General features: G+C 41.7%; 1 protein-coding gene across 6 annotated transcripts in view; it reads right to left on the minus strand.

Annotated features, from left to right (window-relative positions):
• spaca6 (sperm acrosome associated 6) overlaps window positions 1-16,140 on the minus strand; it is a 33,338-nt gene extending 17,198 nt beyond the window's left edge. The window contains exons 1-10 of one of the 6 annotated variants that reach the window (XM_058085677.2): window positions 15,756-16,008; window positions 13,983-14,069; window positions 12,765-12,836; window positions 12,519-12,542; window positions 12,351-12,428; window positions 11,757-11,860; window positions 10,336-10,492; window positions 8,270-8,441; window positions 8,059-8,146; window positions 6,968-7,662 (exon numbers count right to left, since the gene is read on the minus strand). In XM_058085677.2, the coding sequence (XP_057941660.2) occupies window positions 8,071-8,146; window positions 8,270-8,441; window positions 10,336-10,492; window positions 11,757-11,860; window positions 12,351-12,428; window positions 12,519-12,542; window positions 12,765-12,836; window positions 13,983-14,069; window positions 15,756-15,972 (987 nt within the window). In that variant the 5' untranslated portion in view covers window positions 15,973-16,008 and the 3' untranslated portion in view covers window positions 6,968-7,662; window positions 8,059-8,070. Of the gene's footprint in view, window positions 1-6,967; window positions 7,663-7,933; window positions 8,147-8,269; window positions 8,442-10,335; window positions 10,493-11,756; window positions 11,861-12,350; window positions 12,429-12,518; window positions 12,543-12,764; window positions 12,837-13,982; window positions 14,070-15,755; window positions 16,009-16,037 lie in introns of those variants that run through there. The other 5 variants (XM_078797917.1, XR_009131938.2, XM_078797919.1 and 2 more) reach the window with 5 other exon arrangements.
• Window positions 16,141-17,455: the final 1,315 nt, after the last annotated feature.

Raw genomic sequence — 17,455 nt, forward strand, 5'->3', positions numbered from 1 at the left:
CTGGACTTGTCGCCAGCCAATCACATTTCATATATTACATATATATTATTATATTATTATTATATATTAATAGTGTTGGGTCTAGAGACAGTGCCACTGAGGAGGAAAAGACAGGAAACAAAACCGGAGGTAGCAGAAATGAGGATGCTGAGGTTCCCATTGGGAGTGACCAGGATGGATAGGATCAGGAACGAGTACATAAGAGGGACATTAAATGTTAGAGGGCTTGGAGATAAGGTCAGAGAGGCCCTGGACTTGTCGCCAGCCAATCACATTTCATATATTACATATATATTATTATATATTAATAGTGTTGGGTGTAGAGACAGTGCCACTGAGGAGGAAAAGACAGGAAACAAAACCGGAGGTAGCAGAAATGAGGATGCTGAGGTTCCCATTGGGAGTGACCAGGATGGATAGGATCAGGAACGCGTACATAAGAGGGACATTAAATGTTAGAGGGCTTGGAGATAAGGTCAGAGAGGCCCTGGACTTGTCGCCAGCCAATCACATTTCTATTTTTACATATAGTATATTATTATATTATTATTATATATTAATAGTGTTAGGTCTAGAGACAGTGCCACTGAGGAGGAAAAGACAGGAAACAAAACTGGAGGTAGCAGAGATGAGGATGCTGAGGTTCCCACTGGGAGTGACCAGGATGGATAGGATCAGGAACGAGTACATCAGAGGGACATCCAAAGTTAGAGGCCTTGGAGATAAAGTCAGAGAGGCCGGATTGAGATGGTTGGGACATGAACCTCAAGAGGAGGTTTATGGATGTAGTGAAGGAGGACATGAGGGTAGTTGGTGAGAGAGAGACAGATGAAGAAAACAGGGTTGGATGGAGGAGATTGATTTGCTGTAGCAACCCGTGAAAGGAAAAGCCCAAAGAGAAAGAAGAAGAAGAAGAAGACGACATTTTGTCTTCGTGTTTTAATAGCTTTTTAGATATTTTAGCTGTGCTCTGCTGGAGCAGCACAGCTTCCGGTCCGTGTCGCAACACTTGGACGACATTGGCGTAATACATGGCTGGAAGCACATCGGAAAAATAACAGTTGCACCCCCACTTTTCTTACATTGGGGTAACGCTACAAATTCCCTTATTTTTATCCCTGATATTCTGAGAGAAGTGAGAATGAAGTTATAAAGTTTCAAGAATAAAGTCATAATTTTACTAAAAGTATGAAAACAAGTATGAAAGGGGGCACTTTGGCCATGGGCATGTGGATGGGGGCGGGGTAAAGAAGGAAAAGGGCTCAGCATGCTAACTGTTCTCAACAGCTATTTTGCTGCCACATTATAAATAAAATCTTATCTGAAACAAGAGGAAAGTTTCTGAAGATCTAGCTATGCTCTATTCTATCCGTATGAAATGATGATACGTGATATGATTTTTTTCTCTTGTAAATTTACGACTTCATTCTTGTATGGCCATACATCGGTATCGGACAATATCAGTGAAAAAGTGATTGAGACTTTTTATCCAAAATTTCTGACCTTTCTTTGTAAATTCATATTTTTTATTGTAAATTTACAACAAAATTCTCAGAAATATTCTTGTAAATTTATGACTTAAATATATAATTTTATATAATATAAATAATTTAATATTTTTAATCCTCCATTGTACACAAAAAAACAAAACAAAACACGATTTCTACAAAACTTTGTAGAAGAGTCGCACATGGACTGAGGAGGATTCCAGAATCTGGATTCTAACGCTAATAGAGGAACGTATTAACCCACCCCCCCCAAATAACAATAGCACCCCGTCTGCTTGTAGATAAATACAAATCGTTTCTGTTAATGTGTTAATGTTCAGTAAAGTTAAACAGTTTGTATTGAGTCAATGAAAACACAACTAAGTCTGACTGCGCGTTTGTGTGCAATACTTGTGTTATGTTTTTATGACAACACACACACGCGCACACACATGCACAACTTACATAATGGTAATATATAGAGCAGGAGTCATTTTCATGCCGTGACATCAGCTTTAAGGTGTACAGATACAGTATCTGTAGAGCTGCTTTATCATATGTGTACATAACTGCCTCTGTAGTACATCATTACTTATTTTTCCACATTGAGTAATGAGATTTGGAAGTACTGCATTTTCAGCACCACAAGGCGCAGGCTCATTTAGTATTTAGTACTTAACACATAGATAAGGCGCATGCTAGAACATACGGTTGAAGGTCTGAGGCGGAGTCTTGAATACAGGAGCTCTTGGAGCTTTTCTGTTAATTGTCGTGAAATGACGGCGGAGTCGTGCGGACGTTTAGCGTACATATGTACGTATTACGTCGTAATGTGCTGTACATATTATTCTCTGATTTGTTTATTGGTTGCCAGGTATTACGTCCCCTGACAGTCAATCAAACAAAGTACTTACCCAAGTAGCACAACATTTTTACAGATTTTGGAACTGGTATGCATCATCGATTTTTTTTTCAATAGGGTGCGGAATATATATCCGGTAAAAGTGAAAACAAAGAGATGTGATTGTATATCAGTGTGTATCCATGCATTGACACAACAAACCCTGTTCCTTTATCACATGATGGAGTTGTTACTCGTACATTAAAAGATAGGAGCCTTTCCCCCCCCCCACCTTCAGATACACGTTATCTAGAAGCGCATCAGTATTATCAGTCGACGACAAAGCCAGATAACTCACGTTAACTGCTGTGTTCCACTAAGTTCCCTCCTTTCTCCTACATTAGCATTGCTAATAATAACAACAAGAGGTCTAACTGACTGTGCTGACACCACCTTGCACCGTTACAGGCAGTTTCTTCTGAACATAACAGGATGTTCCTAACAAGTAATGTTAGGTTGTCAATATACTCTCATCCAAAATATGGCAGCTGTTTTTTTTTTTTTCTCTTTTATTTCCACTGAACAACACCCCTCCCCCCACCTCAGCGCCAAAGAAAAGATGTTAATGAACAACTGGTCACAAGACAATGCTTGTAAAGACCAACTAAGAATCACTTCAGGTGACTTCCCCTCCACAACTCCAACTTTCTTATGGATTTCTACAATGTATATTAAGGCCACATTGGGAAAAACACTGCAATTCCAAGAATAAAGTAATTAATTTACAAGAAAAAAAACTATGTTATAATATGTCACACTCACATTCATACCTAGGGACAATTTGGAGTCGCCAATTAACCTAGCATGTTTTTGGAATGTGGGAGGAAACCCAGGCATGCACAGGGAGAACATGCAAACTCCACACAGAGATGGCCGAGAGTGGGTTTGAACTCGCGTCTCCTAGCTGTGAGGTCTGCGCGCTAACCACTCGTGCGCTGTGCAGCCAAAAAGTAAACCATTCATTCATTTTCTACCGCTTATCCTCACGAGGGTCGCCGGGGGTGCTGGAGCCTATCCCAGCTGTCTTTGGGGGAGAGGCGGGGCACACCCTGGACTGGTGGCCAGCCAATCACAGGGCACATATAGACAAACAACCATTCACACTCACATTCATACCTATGGACAATTTGGAGTCGCCAATTAACCTAGCATGTTTTTGGAATGTGGGAGGAAACCGGAGTACCCGGAGAAAACCCACAAACTCAGGAATTGAACTGGGGTCTCCTAACGGTGAGGCCTGCGTGCTAACCACTTGTCTTCCGTGCAGCCCCCAAAACATTCATTCATTCATTTTCTACCGCTTTTTCCTCATGAGGGTCGCGGGGGGTGCTGGAGCCTATCCCAGCTGTCTTCAGGTGAGAGGCGGGGTACACCCTGGACTGATGGCCAGCCAATCACAGGGCACATATAGACAAACAACCATTCACACTCACATTCATACCTATGGACAATTTGGAGTCGCCAATTAACCTAGCATGTTTTTGGAATGTGGGAGGAAACCGGAGTACCCGGAGAAAACCCACAAACTCTGGAATTGAACTGGGGTCTCCTAACGGTGAGGCCTGCGTGCTAACCACTTGTCTTCCGTGCAGCCCGAAAAACATTCATTCATTCATTTTCTACCGCTTTTTCCTCATGAGGGTCGCGGGGGTGCTGGAGCCTATCCCAGCTGTCTTCAGGTGAGAGGCGGGGTACACCCTGGACTGGTGGCCAGCCAATCACAGGGCACATATAGACAAACAACCATTCACACTCACATTCATACCTATGGACAATATGGAGTCGCTAATTAACCTAGCATGTTTTTGGAATGTGGGAGGAAACCGGAGTACCCCAGAGAAAACCCCCAGACCCGGGAATTGAACTCTGGTCTCCTAACTGTGAGGCCTGCGTGCTAATCACTTGTCTTCAATGCAGCCCCCAAAACATGTTATTATTTAATAAAAAAATGACTAGAAAATAAATGTAAATACATAAATTAATCCCAGGATGAAAATTAACTCAATGTAATTGCCATGTCAGTTTTCTGTTTTCATCGTCTCTCTGGCCTCGCATGCACGGGGAGAACATGCAAACTCCACACAGAGATGGCCGAGAGTGGGTTTGATCTCAGGTCTCCTAGCTGTGAGGTTTGCGTGCAAACCACTCGACCGCCGTGCAGCCCCCATGCATACTCATCTATCAGTAAATGGTTTTCAATGCTTTTGATATCCCAAATATTGTATTGTATGTATTGTATACATTCTAATACATACCCGCTGCTGTTGTTTCAAAAAAATACCCCCCCCAGCCAAAATCATGTGTAATCGGATCCTCCATTTCACAATCACAACTGATTCAACGAGAAAAACGCGTTTAGCTGAGTGGGTGTTTTCTAAAAATATTGTGAAATGACTTACAATAATTCTACTTCAGATGAAATTCATACAGTAGTGATGCAGTACTATAATTTTGCTAGTTCCATGTGATCGCACTGTTGTTCTTCACTGGAACGACGTGCCGACGTGGTAAGACAGCATTACCGTCGCACCCTGACAATTTTACTTCATTGTGTGGATTATCAAATTTATTCATTATTTAGATTTATTTATCTTTACTGGATAAAACTGAACTCCAAACTGAAACCAACAAAAATGCAACGAAATGGAGAGAAGTCAAGCAAACAAGCGTGTCTGTTATGATTTCAGTGGAGCTGTCCAATGCCGGACCCTGCAGACGGTGCAGGAACTCAGTTTTGCAGGATCAGTCTACAAAAAGCGACAACTGGTTCTGGGAAATATTAACAGGCAAGGAGATGGTTTAAGTGGCAGCATCGGCGACGAAAACAAAGAACAAAACAATGAACATATGAATGTCCATGTGGCGAATTGAAAACAGCCGCCCACAGCAGCACACCACACAAAATGAAAGCCCACCCAACTGTTTGAGAAGTAAAGGGCTGCACAGCGGACAAGTGGTTAGCGCGCAGGCCTCACAGCTAGGAGACCCCAAGTTCAATTCCATCCTCGGCCCACATTCCAAAAACATGCTAGGTTAATTGGCAACTCCAAATTGTCCATAGGTATGAATGTGAGTGTGAATGGTTGTTTGTCTATATGTGCCCTGTGATTGGCTGGCTGGCGACCAGTCCAGGGTGTACCCCGCCTCTCGCCCGAAGACAGCTGGGATAGGCTCCAGCACCCCGGCGACCCTTGTGAGGAAAAGTGATAAAAAATGAATAAATGCTCTATGTGAAGCAGCAGCATGGTGGCCAAGACGAAACGGAACAGCAGGTGCAAAACCACTGATAACGTTCAAGTACAGGAACTGTTTTTTGGTGAAAACAAAACATTATTTGGGACAGATGGAACCATCGAGGAGTCAGAATGACAGGAAAATTATGGAGAGTGCAGGCAAAAAAAAAAAAACATGGTGTCTGAAGTGGTATGGTATGGTCATGTGTGGCTGATAATGTCGGCGCTCACTAATGTTTATTGCTGAAACGGTAGCCGACAAAGCTAACAAGATTAATTGCGAGGTGTAAAGAGCCACACTCAGAAAGAAACTGAAAGAATAATTGGATAGTGACCCTAATCATACCATAAAAACAACTCCAGACTTTCAACTCAAATTGAAAATATGATTAACAGACTTAGCAGTTAGTTTTCCATGGAGATAATCTAATACTTTTTACAGAGCTAGTTTTTCAAGTTCATGTAAAAGGTATACAATTTAATTTTTAAATCTTGAAAGTTTTATGAGGCTGCACGGCGGACGAGTGGTTAGCGCACAGACCTCACAGCTAAGAGACGCGAGTTCAATCCCAAGTTTCATCCCCGGATACTACGGTTTACGGGATACTCCCACATTCCAAAAACATGCTAGGTTAATTGGCGACTCCAAATTGTCCGTAGGTATGAATGTGAGTGTGAATGGTTGTTTGTCTATATGTGCCCTGTGATTGGCTGGCCACCAGTCAAGGGTGTATGAATAAATTACTGTAAAATGTACATCTGCCACCGTGTGGCCATTTTTTTTTCCATCTAAAAACTGAACCAAACATGCTCTCTTCTATTGTGAAGTTGCATCATCAACTGTCTTGTCCCCCCCCAAAAAAGTAAAAGATCAGCAAGCGGTGCGGTAGAAAAAAATACGTATAACTACATCTTTGGTCGGGCATGAGTTCATAATTTCGGTCAATATACCAGAATCTTTCATCTTTAGTCCCTAGTCCTAATCCAATTTACTGTAGTATATTTAATTTAATCTAATTAACTTCATAATATGACATTTTCTTCTATTATGGAAATAATATTTACTAATATTAAATTTCTTTTACATTATTTTAGTAAAACATATCACATCTTGAACCTGCACTTATTTGCCATACTTTACTTACGTCAAAAATTTAGAAACGTGGTGTTACACCATGTGTACCCCGCCTCTCGCCCAAAGACATCTGGGATAGGCTCCAGCACCCCCGCGACCCTCACGAGGATAAGCGGTAGAAAATGAATGAAACAAAGTTTTATGCACATCTATATTCCAACTACATCTTCTCCATTTACCATCATAAAATAAAATAGGCAATTTCAGCAGGTTTAGTTAAAGGGGAGCTGCACTTTATGGGGGAATTTTGCCCATCATCCACAATCCTTATGTCATCGTCAACAATCACTACTGATCACTACTCATCCACCATACCTATTCAAATCTATATTATACTTTATCTAAACCAGTTAACCTCTAAATGTCATCTTAAAGCTCACAGTTCAATCAATCACACCTTAAATGACCACTGTCCAAACAGCAATGATGAATATGAACAGGGGACAATAACACCACACACAAAGTCAACAAGTAACTAATCATATTAATCAAATTCAAGTGTCGTTATGCATCATTGTCCTTACATTTACAGTTTTCCATGATGACCACAACACAACAGCCTTGAATGGATGTAAATATTATGTAACATAATTACTACTTGACCTGACCACAAAGGCCCTCTGACACAATCATTGTCGGGGGGAGAGGCATATTTATCACAAAAGCTTTGCCTTTTGTGATAAATATGTCAGCAAATATAAAGTCTAAACATCTACAATGTCACACATTCTATAGAAGATAAAATGTGTTGGGCAAATACGTCTACTCTCCTCAGATGTGATTCACTTCTCAGCATCCATACATGCTGAGGACCACGGCCTTAATGAGATAACGACATGATTCAATGCAGGCTCAAGTGTGTTGTTATAGTGGTTGTTGCTGCCTTCTTGTGGCCAAAAAGAGATACTGCAGGGAAAATAGACAATACAGTTGTATTATTTCTACCGCGTTGAATTATGCACATATAATTTTTACTAAAACTTTTAGAAGCGATGTGCTCAAAAACAATATCCATAAATGAAAATTATCATAGACTGAAAATATTTAATATTATTAAAGATACAATATTATATATATACATATATATATACATACACACACACACACACACATATATATATATATATACACAATATTTAATAATAATGTATAATATTTCTAATCAATATAATCTGTGAGTGCATGCTGAATTTCCCATTGAGATATTACTGTTATCAACCTTGATATGCACAAACACTGCTGCGAGATTGATTGTCTGTTTCCCTCTGGTGGTGAAAAGGATGAACTACAGCCTCTTCATACCTGTCTCTCTCATCATCCTAAATCTTCAATTCCGCTGGTACGCTCATTGCCATTTGTTCTCTCCGCTTTTGATAACAAAAACAGTGTGCTGAAAGCGTCAAAGAAGAAGATTAGGACATGGAAGCTACTAAAAAGTGTGACAAAGAACAAAAAGGTGCATGTTGACTTGCCGTTTAGTTCCTTTAAGATGTAAATAATAGCCTGGTCTTACCCCAAGGAGAGGATTAGGAGGAGCAGCAAAGATGTAAAGCAGATGGCAATGAGCACGAGTGACGGAAGGGGCTGAGGAGCAACAGACTCCATGTGTAACCTCCCTCCTGGGAGCAGAGACAGCTCAAATATCTCCTGCAGCTCAGAATGGCCTTCCACAACGTGGGGGGTCACTTGAAGAAGGAAAACAGTCACAGTAAGAAACATACAGGGATGAAGGACAAGTCGCATGTGAAAAGGACTACTGGGTAAATGATACAAATACAAATATTAGCAATTGCATACATTTCTTAGCTTGCTACTGGGTTACTTTGGCCTGCATTTGTTCAGCATCAAATCCAATATGGCCACGTTTCTGTAACACTCCATCAGTATTTATGGAGCGATAGCGATATCGTAGGTACTTTCTTCCTACAGCTGTCAAACTTTACAACCAGCACTGCTCCCAATAGACTTCTACACCGCTATGTACATCCGTGCAATACTTTGTTTTTTATATTCAGGATAGTTACTCCTGACTCCATTCATTTTCTACCGCTTTTCCTCACGAGGGTCGCAGGGGTCCTGGAGCCTATCCCAGCTGTCATCGGGCGAGAGGCGGGGTACACCCTGGACAGGTGGCCAGCCAATCACAAGGCACATATAGACAAACAATAGACAATTTGGAGTCGCCAATTAACCTAGCATGTTTTTGGAATGTGGGAGGAAACCGGAGTACCCGGAGAAAACCCACGCATGCACGGGGAGAACATGCAAACTCCACACAGAGATGGCCGAGGGCGGAATTGAACCCTGGTCTCCTAGCTGTGAGGTCTGCACGCTAACCACTCGACCTGCCGTGTAGCCCTAAATTATTATTCATTCATTCATTCATTTTCTACCGCTTTTCCTCACGAGGGTCGTGGGGGGTGCTGGAGCCTATCCCAGCTGTCTTCGGGCGAGAGGCGGGGTACACGCTGGACAGGTGGCCAGCCAATCCCAGGGCACATATAGACAAACAACCATTCACACTCACATTCATACCTATGGACAATTTGGAGTCGCTAATTAACCTAGCATGTTTTTGGAATGTGGGAGGAAACCGGAGTACCCGGAGAAAACCCACGCATGCACATGCAAACTCCACACAGATGAAGTCTGCACGCTAACCATTCATCCACCGTGCAGCCCTAAATTATTATTATTTATTCCAAATTATTTGTCCAATTTACTGTTTACGCTGTACATTGTTGTACATATTTGATGTCATCTATTTATTTTCCATATTATTATTTATTATTATACAGGAGCCAGGCAACAACATTTCTTTGGCAATTTCACTGCTGTGTTATTGTGCAATGACAATAAAGGAAGTCTATCTAAGTGAAGTATTTCTATAATGCCTCATATTAACTCACTAGCAATCATCTCATTTCATATTATCTGCAAACTGTATTTGTATATAACTCTAGGTAAAATTGTTGATTTGTTAATACTTGGTTGTTTATATTGTTTATATTTTATATTGTGTATTTTGTACTGCTTAACTGACTCTGTACTCTTGCTGCTGTGCAATGCAAATTTCCCCACTGAGGGACGAATAAAAGGCATATCTTATCTTATCTTATTTGCATATGGTAGACATATCCAGATAGACAGTACGTGAACTTGTTTCATTCAATGATTACACTTCACAGCGCATCCAGTAGTGGTCAGCGGCGGTAAGTGGTTCTGAAAGTGCTGGAACGTCTTAACTTGACAAGGCCAAGCTCTATTAACTTCCAGTTAGTCATCACGGTTGACTTTGGCAGCATAAGAAAGGATTTGTTTGACAGCGAGCATCGGACGGACCGATACACAGAACATTGGCAGATTTACTCAAGTTTCTTTTGGAGACATTTCTGTAGAGATGCAAATTCCAAGATCATTGGTTCAAACAATTGTACTCGATATGTCCGAGTCACCACAACCAATTCAGACAAATTCTACCAGTTCCTAGAGTCAGCCATCTGCTGGGAGTACATTCTGCTGATTTTTAACAATATCACATCATTGTGGAATTAGAACCGCACGTTCAGAACTAAGTACCTGTGATATAGTAGTACAGCCTGACAATAGAGGATTTCTTGGAGTAGATCTCACACTGGTAGGTGCCCTGATGATGCATCCTGGTCGATGGGATGGAATAAAGCTTGTCCTCCCCGACTGTAATTTGCTCAAACTTGTCTATGTCCTGAGTTTCCACCTGCCAAAGAACAACACTTTACTGTAGTGTCTGCTCTGCAATTGCGAGTAAAAAGCCTTGCAAGTATATGTTTGAATCAGGGGCAAGTGGGGCAGTGACCCACTCGACGGCTACAGGTATAGCTGTTTGAATAATCTTGTATCACAAGCACTTTTGTGTTGCTTTTGGAGCAATTTCCTGTTCCTGCTGGCGGGATGGAGTCTGCTTCCTAAGGTTGGTACAGGAACAGAATACTATGTCTAGTATTGCACCCATAAGGCCAAACCAAATTCTGGCATATGGCGATAAAGTCTGGTGAGAGCTGTGAATAATAATAATAATAATCATAATAATAAAATACTCCGGTTTCCTCCCACATTCCAAAAACATGCTAGGTTAATTGGCGACTCCAAATTGTCCATAGGTATGAATGTGAGTGTGAATGGTTGTTTGTCTATATGTGCCCTGTGATTGGCTGGCCACCAGTCCAGGGTGTACCCTGCCTCTCGCCCGAAGACTGCTGGGATAGGCTCCAGCACCCCCCACGACCCTCGTGAGGAAAAGCAGTAGAAAATGAATGAATGAATGAAAAACAAAGAGTGGACTGCACGGTGGAAAGTGGTTAGCGCACAGACCTCACAGCTAAGAGACCCGAGTTCAATTCCACCCTTGGCCATCTCTGTGTGGAGTTTGCATATTCTCCCCATGCATGTGTGGGTTTTCTCCGGGTACTCCGGTTTCCTCCCACATTCCAAAAACATGCTAGGTTAATTAGCGACTCCAAATTGTCCATAGGTATGAATGTGAGTGTGAATGGTTGTTTGTCTATATGTGCCCTGTGATTGGCTGGCCACCAGTCCAGGGTGTACCTCGCCTCTCGCCCAAAGACAGCTGGGATAGGCTCCAGCACCCCCGCAACTCTCATGAGGATAAGCGGTAGAAAATGAATGAATGAATGAATAATTATGTTGTGGAAAATGTAATCTCCAACAATGACAATTATTGTTTTTACAGTTAGTAATGTTTTTACTTGTATGACAAAATATGATGAAGTGAGCATGGGTTTTTCAAAATCCGAACAAATTGGAAATGGGGTGTCCCAAAAGGACGACGTCTGACCTTTTTGTGTTTCCACTGCAATTTAATGAACACCGTCTCACGTAAAAAGTTAGGATGTGATGTGAACAAGAGTGGAGTCAGTATGAGAAAAGTGCTGCATATTGTTTATATCAAAGTCAACGAGCACACATTTGAAAAAGTGCCCTACCCAGCAGAGGTCACCTACCTGCTCTGCAAATCTCCATATTATCTCAGTACTGCTGGGCAACGGAAATTGCACGTTGCACCACATTTGGGTCGGGGTGTTCTCTGCTGCCGTTATTCTCTTAACTGAAACAACAACAACAACATCATCATCATTATATGGGAACCCAATAAACACAAATGCTGAAGATACAATCCACAGCGAGCAAACCTTTACAGACTGAGCCCTTCTTAATGATATAACTTGAGGCGAGTCTCTGAGGAGTGGAGTCAAAGTGAACAGTAACTGTGCTGTATGGGCTTGAGACGATGCCAGTGTGTGGGAGTCAACTTGTCACCTTGCATAAAGAAGCCGAGGGCTTAAAAGTGGAACCTTGGAGGCTATGTGCAAAAGATATAATGTGCGGAAATAAAACCTTGCCTTCAGTCTCTTTCTCCAAATCCTGACTTTGTGCTAAGAGCATTTGAAGGATCAAAAGCGGAGCATTTCCAGGATCAAGGGTGCTTGTGAGAGTGAAATCAGACTTATGTAAGAATGTGTCAAGCTTGGATTGCTGCTGCTTCCCGCCCCCCAGTGAGTTAAAAATGGTGATATAACATCTTGGGAGAATCTCACCTGGACAGTCAAGTTGGAATGAACAGGAATCATACATGCAACTAATACAGTCGTAAACTTTGCCTTGCATTTGAAAACCTGGCAGAAACAACGCGGCATTACAACACAAACAATTATCGTGAGACATTCTGCAAAGTGAAGGTTTTTAAGAGGATAAAATGCACTAACCACACGGGGGGATGCATCCAGTGACTGAAACAAAAGGACACACAGTTCACTGGGATTAGCACAGTAAGTATTCACAAGTTGCTCAACCTGACGCCTTCTCGTCTCCTCCACAGTGCATGAAAAGCTGTGATAACATAACTAGCCTATTACAGTGAGAGCACAGAGATCAGAGGGAGCTATAATGACTCAATGTGGGCTTCGCCACGGAGGGGAAGATGAAGGGAAGGGGCGGAGACCGCGTCTCACCTCGAGGCAGTTTGGAGGCTGCGGCGATGAAATTGTCTGCTGCTGTCTGCAACTTCTCCTCATACACTGTGTCTGGTGGGCCCAGAGGAAGACACACACATCTGCCTCAACGTTTCTAATACTGTGAAATTGTGAGCTGACATAATTCAGATGCCTAAAATAGCATTTACAAGCAATGATCCAATATCATTAAGGAGTAATGATTGAATATTATGGGGTAATGTTTACATATCATCGAGGAGTGATGTAAAAATGTTACAAAGAGTCACTCAATTGTCATTTAGGAACAATGTTATTTGAGCACAGGGGTACCACAAGATCTTGCGAGATCAAAACGTGATGAGATTTTGCCTTCATAACTCACAAATAAAAATGAGCTGAATAATTTGACCAAACTCTTTATTTTGTCATGTGGATATGTGTTATGTTTTTCTCCCGAGGGTCAAACTCTATGTATTGGTTTCAGCATTTGGATGCTTCTTGTGAGATATACCGTTGTGGTATATGGGAGGGAGAGGGCCGCTGCTCTTTAACGCAGTTGAAAAGTCAGCATTTCCAGAAATGCTCCAAAAGTATTATGGAAAAATAAATGAGAAATAAATGCAAAAATGCAAGCGGTACAAAATGAATGAATGAATGAATGGATGAATGGGAGTGGTTAATGCGCAGGCCACACAGCTAGGAGACCCGAGTTCGATTCCACCCTCGGCCATCTCTATGTGAAGTTTGCATGTTCTCCCCGTGCACGCGTGAGTTTTCTCCGAGTACTCGGTTTCCTCCCACATTCCAAAAACATGCTAGGTTAATTGGCGACTCCAAATTGTCCATAGGTATGAATGTGAGTGTGAATGGTTGTTTGTCTATACGTGCCCTGTGATTGGCTGGCGACCAGTCCAGGGTGTACCCCGCCTCTCACCTCAAGACAGCTGGTATAGGCTCCAGCACCCCCTGCGACTCTTGTGAGGATAAGCAGTAGAAAATGAATGGATTGAATGGATGAATGGGCACATATAGACAAACAACCATTCACACTCACATTCATACCTATGGACAATTTGGAGTCGCTAATTAACAATTCATATTAATTTACAGTGTGATTTATTATTCATTAACTTATTTTTTTGCTCATGATAATAAATTTGAGAAATTAGAAATCTCGTCACGTTTTAATGATCCGAGAACTTTGTGGCACGAGATTTCGTGACACCCCAACATTACCGTAAGTTTTTTTGTTTTTAAACTCCTTCAATAGGGGCTGGATCTGTGCTTGCATGATCTTCTTCAGTTGACTGTCAGAGCCTTTGCCTGTTATCACAAACACAGAAGCAACATTTTAAAAAGGTGAAATCTGTCATGACAACACCTCAAAGCTCTCAGTAAGCACTTCTGGGGCCTCCGGGGGTGGGGTGGGTGGGTATATGTATTTTTCAGAAAAAGTATAAAAGTGTAAAAATCCATCCAAACGTAACATTGATAACACACTGAACACTAAGAGATTCCACTACTTTGTTGCTATTCTTGCATGCATTGGTTGCATCCAACCTGTGATGGCACAGGTCAACAAATAGTTTGTCCACCCAAGGTCACGCCGCCATGATCCTAGCCAATCTACACAGGTGCGTACACACGCTAATGTAAACACCGCACATCCCCATTGCCATTTCCAAGTAGCCACTTCAGTAGTAGTGCTGCTCAAATTATTCTTGTTCCCATGTCCACCGGGTTCTCATTAAATGGTGACGCATATCTTCAAATGAGTTACACATTTTGTTACACACAAGTCCATTTACAGTGGGAAAGGTTCCCAAAATAGCCCGCAATAAGTCAACCATAGTACACAGGCCACACAGCTAAAAGACCCAAGTTCGATTCCACCATGCGTGGGTTTTCTCCGGGTACTCCGGTTTCCTCCCAAATTCCAAAAACATGCTAGGTTAATTGGCGACTCCAAATTGTCCATAGGTATGAATGTGAGTGTGAATGGTTGTTTGTCTATATGTGCCCTGTGATTGGCTGGCCACCAGTCCAGGGTGTACCCTGCCTCTCGCCCGAAGAGTCTCACGGTTGGCTTCTTCTGTTCCTTCTATTGTTAGTGGAAATGGCGGTGAGCAAATAGCTCACAGGGTTAGCTTAGTTTGCTAGCCATGTAATGCCATGACCACACCAAGACAAAAAAAAAAAAAAGACTACAACGCTCAAACTTGCAGTTCCTCTTAAAGAGCCAGGCTTGGCCTCCTGTCACTGCATTCATTCCTAAAATTGCACACAATAAAATCCACAAAAGAGCGAGTCAGCAAAAACTGAACGGTGAGCGAGCAAGGGAACACTGTATTCCACCCATGACACCCAGCCTATTCATGGATCACACACCGATTGGCCACACCATACTGACACAAACCCAAGTAACACAGATTGGCACAGATTTGTGAACAATGTATAGACCTTTAATTTTTGATTTTTAATTCAGCTCCTTAAACATGGGAACAAAAACAAATGTGTTTGTATTTTCATTGAATGTATTTATAATATTTTATAATATAGTAAAAAAAACAAATGAGTCAGTATGGTGACTGTTAGCTTTTTCTACTTTTCTGACCTATAAATGCAGTTAGAATGTTGTAATCTCGTGTTAAACGATGCAAAAGATTCAGATAATGAGGTTTGCGCATTTGCAGGTAAGCCCTGAAAAAAGTTTAGGATGGCTCAAAACGCTCATTTTGAAAAGGCGTGGTAAAAAAGCCCCTTTGTGATGTCACAGAGGGGCGGACTTCCTTATATGGTTCAGAGTCAGGAAGCACTTTGGGCGTGTGACCAATCACAGCAGAGTGGGCTTGACCAGAGGCGGGACGTCGAAATTAAAACAGACAGGAAATACATCAGGAATAAGTGTAGCTGCTCTATAGGAGACAACAACTCATTACAAAGGGTCGAAAAATGACCATAATATGTAAGCCTTTAAGATTGTGGGTTTGTGTTTAATGAAAAGCTTACCTACTCTGCCGGCCTCTATCACTTGGGGGTTGTCGGTGAAAAGACGTTTCAGTGTTGCGAAGCAATTGTCGAGATTAATTCGGTTGTGTTCGGTCATCATGTAGCCCAGACACATGCTAGTACTTTCTTCTACAGTGATAAAACAGTCATAGCAGCCGAGAGACGGTTGGAAAACAAGAGTAAAACACACCGAAGACAAAGCAAACAAAAAAGCCATTTGTGCCAAGTGTATCAAATTGAACTAACATATATACATATATTTAAACATTTAAACACTCTTACCTCGTCGTATACGTTGCCGGCGGACGTTTGCGCGAGGCTCTTGTGACGTCATCGTGACGACACTAAGTGATGCGTTCATTTACGTTTTGTCGGTTTGGAATTCAAAAGCTTTCTCGTGAGGATAAGCGGTAAAAAAATTAATAAATGAATGAATTTTGTATTTTAAAACTTGCAGAAATATTGATTTACTTACAAAGTATGGCCCCCTACTCGGATTGTGACACATTGTAGAAATTAAATTCAACAAACAAATGGAAAAATAAAGCAAAAAGACTGAAAATGGACACAAAATAGAAAATATAAATGTGGTTCCCCTGCATCTTTTGATTTTTCAGTAAGTGGCACTTGGTGGAAAATATTTGGTCACCCCTGGTTTATGCTGTCAGAAGGACATGAATTTAACTTTATTTTGTGGTTGCACTGAGTCATATTGAGAGCTAACTTCAAAACACACACAATATTAGATGCAGCCCTTGGTATGATGCATTGCAGGTCCCCATAACCTCAGTTAAAAACATATTGTTCATAATGCAACATCATACTTACAGGTATTTGTAGTACTTGTCTCTTTCACTTGCTGAACCATGAAACAAAAATATTACACCTCCTATTATGCAGTTAGTATAATTAATTCATTTATTCATTTTCTGCCGCTTTTCCTCACGGTGCTGGAGCCTATCCCACCTGTCTTCGGGCGGGGGTACACCCTGGACTGGTGGCCAGCCAATCACAGGGCACATATAGACAAACAACCATTCACACTCACATTCATACCTATGGACAATTTGGAGTCGCCAATTAACCTAGCATGTTTTTGGAATGTGGGAGGAAACCGGAGTATTTTATTATTATTATTATTATTATTATTATTATTCACAGCTCTCACCAGACTTTATTGCCATTTGCCAGAATTTGGTTTGGCCTTATGGGTGCAATACTAGACATAGTATTCTGTTCCTGTACCAACCTTAGGAAGCAGACTCCATCCCACCAGCAGGAACAGGAAATTGCTCCAAAAGCAACACAAAAGTGCTTGTGATACAAGATTATTCAAACCGCTATACCTGTAGCCGTCGAGTGGGTCACTGCCCCACTTGCCCCTGATTCAAACATATACTTGTGACTGGTGGCCAGCCAATCACAGGGCACATATAGACAAACGACCATTCACACTCACATTCATACCTATGGACAATTTGGAGTCGCTAATTAACCTAGCATGTTTTTGGAATGTGGGAGGAAACCGCAGTACCCGGAGAAAACCCACACATGCACGGGGAGAACATGCAAACTCCACACAGAGATGGCCGAGAGTGAAGGGTGGAATTGAACCCTGGTCTCCTAGCTGTGAGGTCTGCGTGCTAACCACTCGACCGCCGTTCCATTAACAATTCATTTTCCTCCAAAATCAGACTTTT

The sequence above is a fragment of the Doryrhamphus excisus genome, linkage group LG17 (assembly GCF_037039965.1).
Source record: "Doryrhamphus excisus strain RoL-2023G ecotype Guam linkage group LG17, RoL_Dexc_Guam_v1.1, whole genome shotgun sequence".
In the NCBI taxonomy this organism is placed as follows: Eukaryota; Metazoa; Chordata; class Actinopteri; order Syngnathiformes; family Syngnathidae; genus Doryrhamphus; species Doryrhamphus excisus.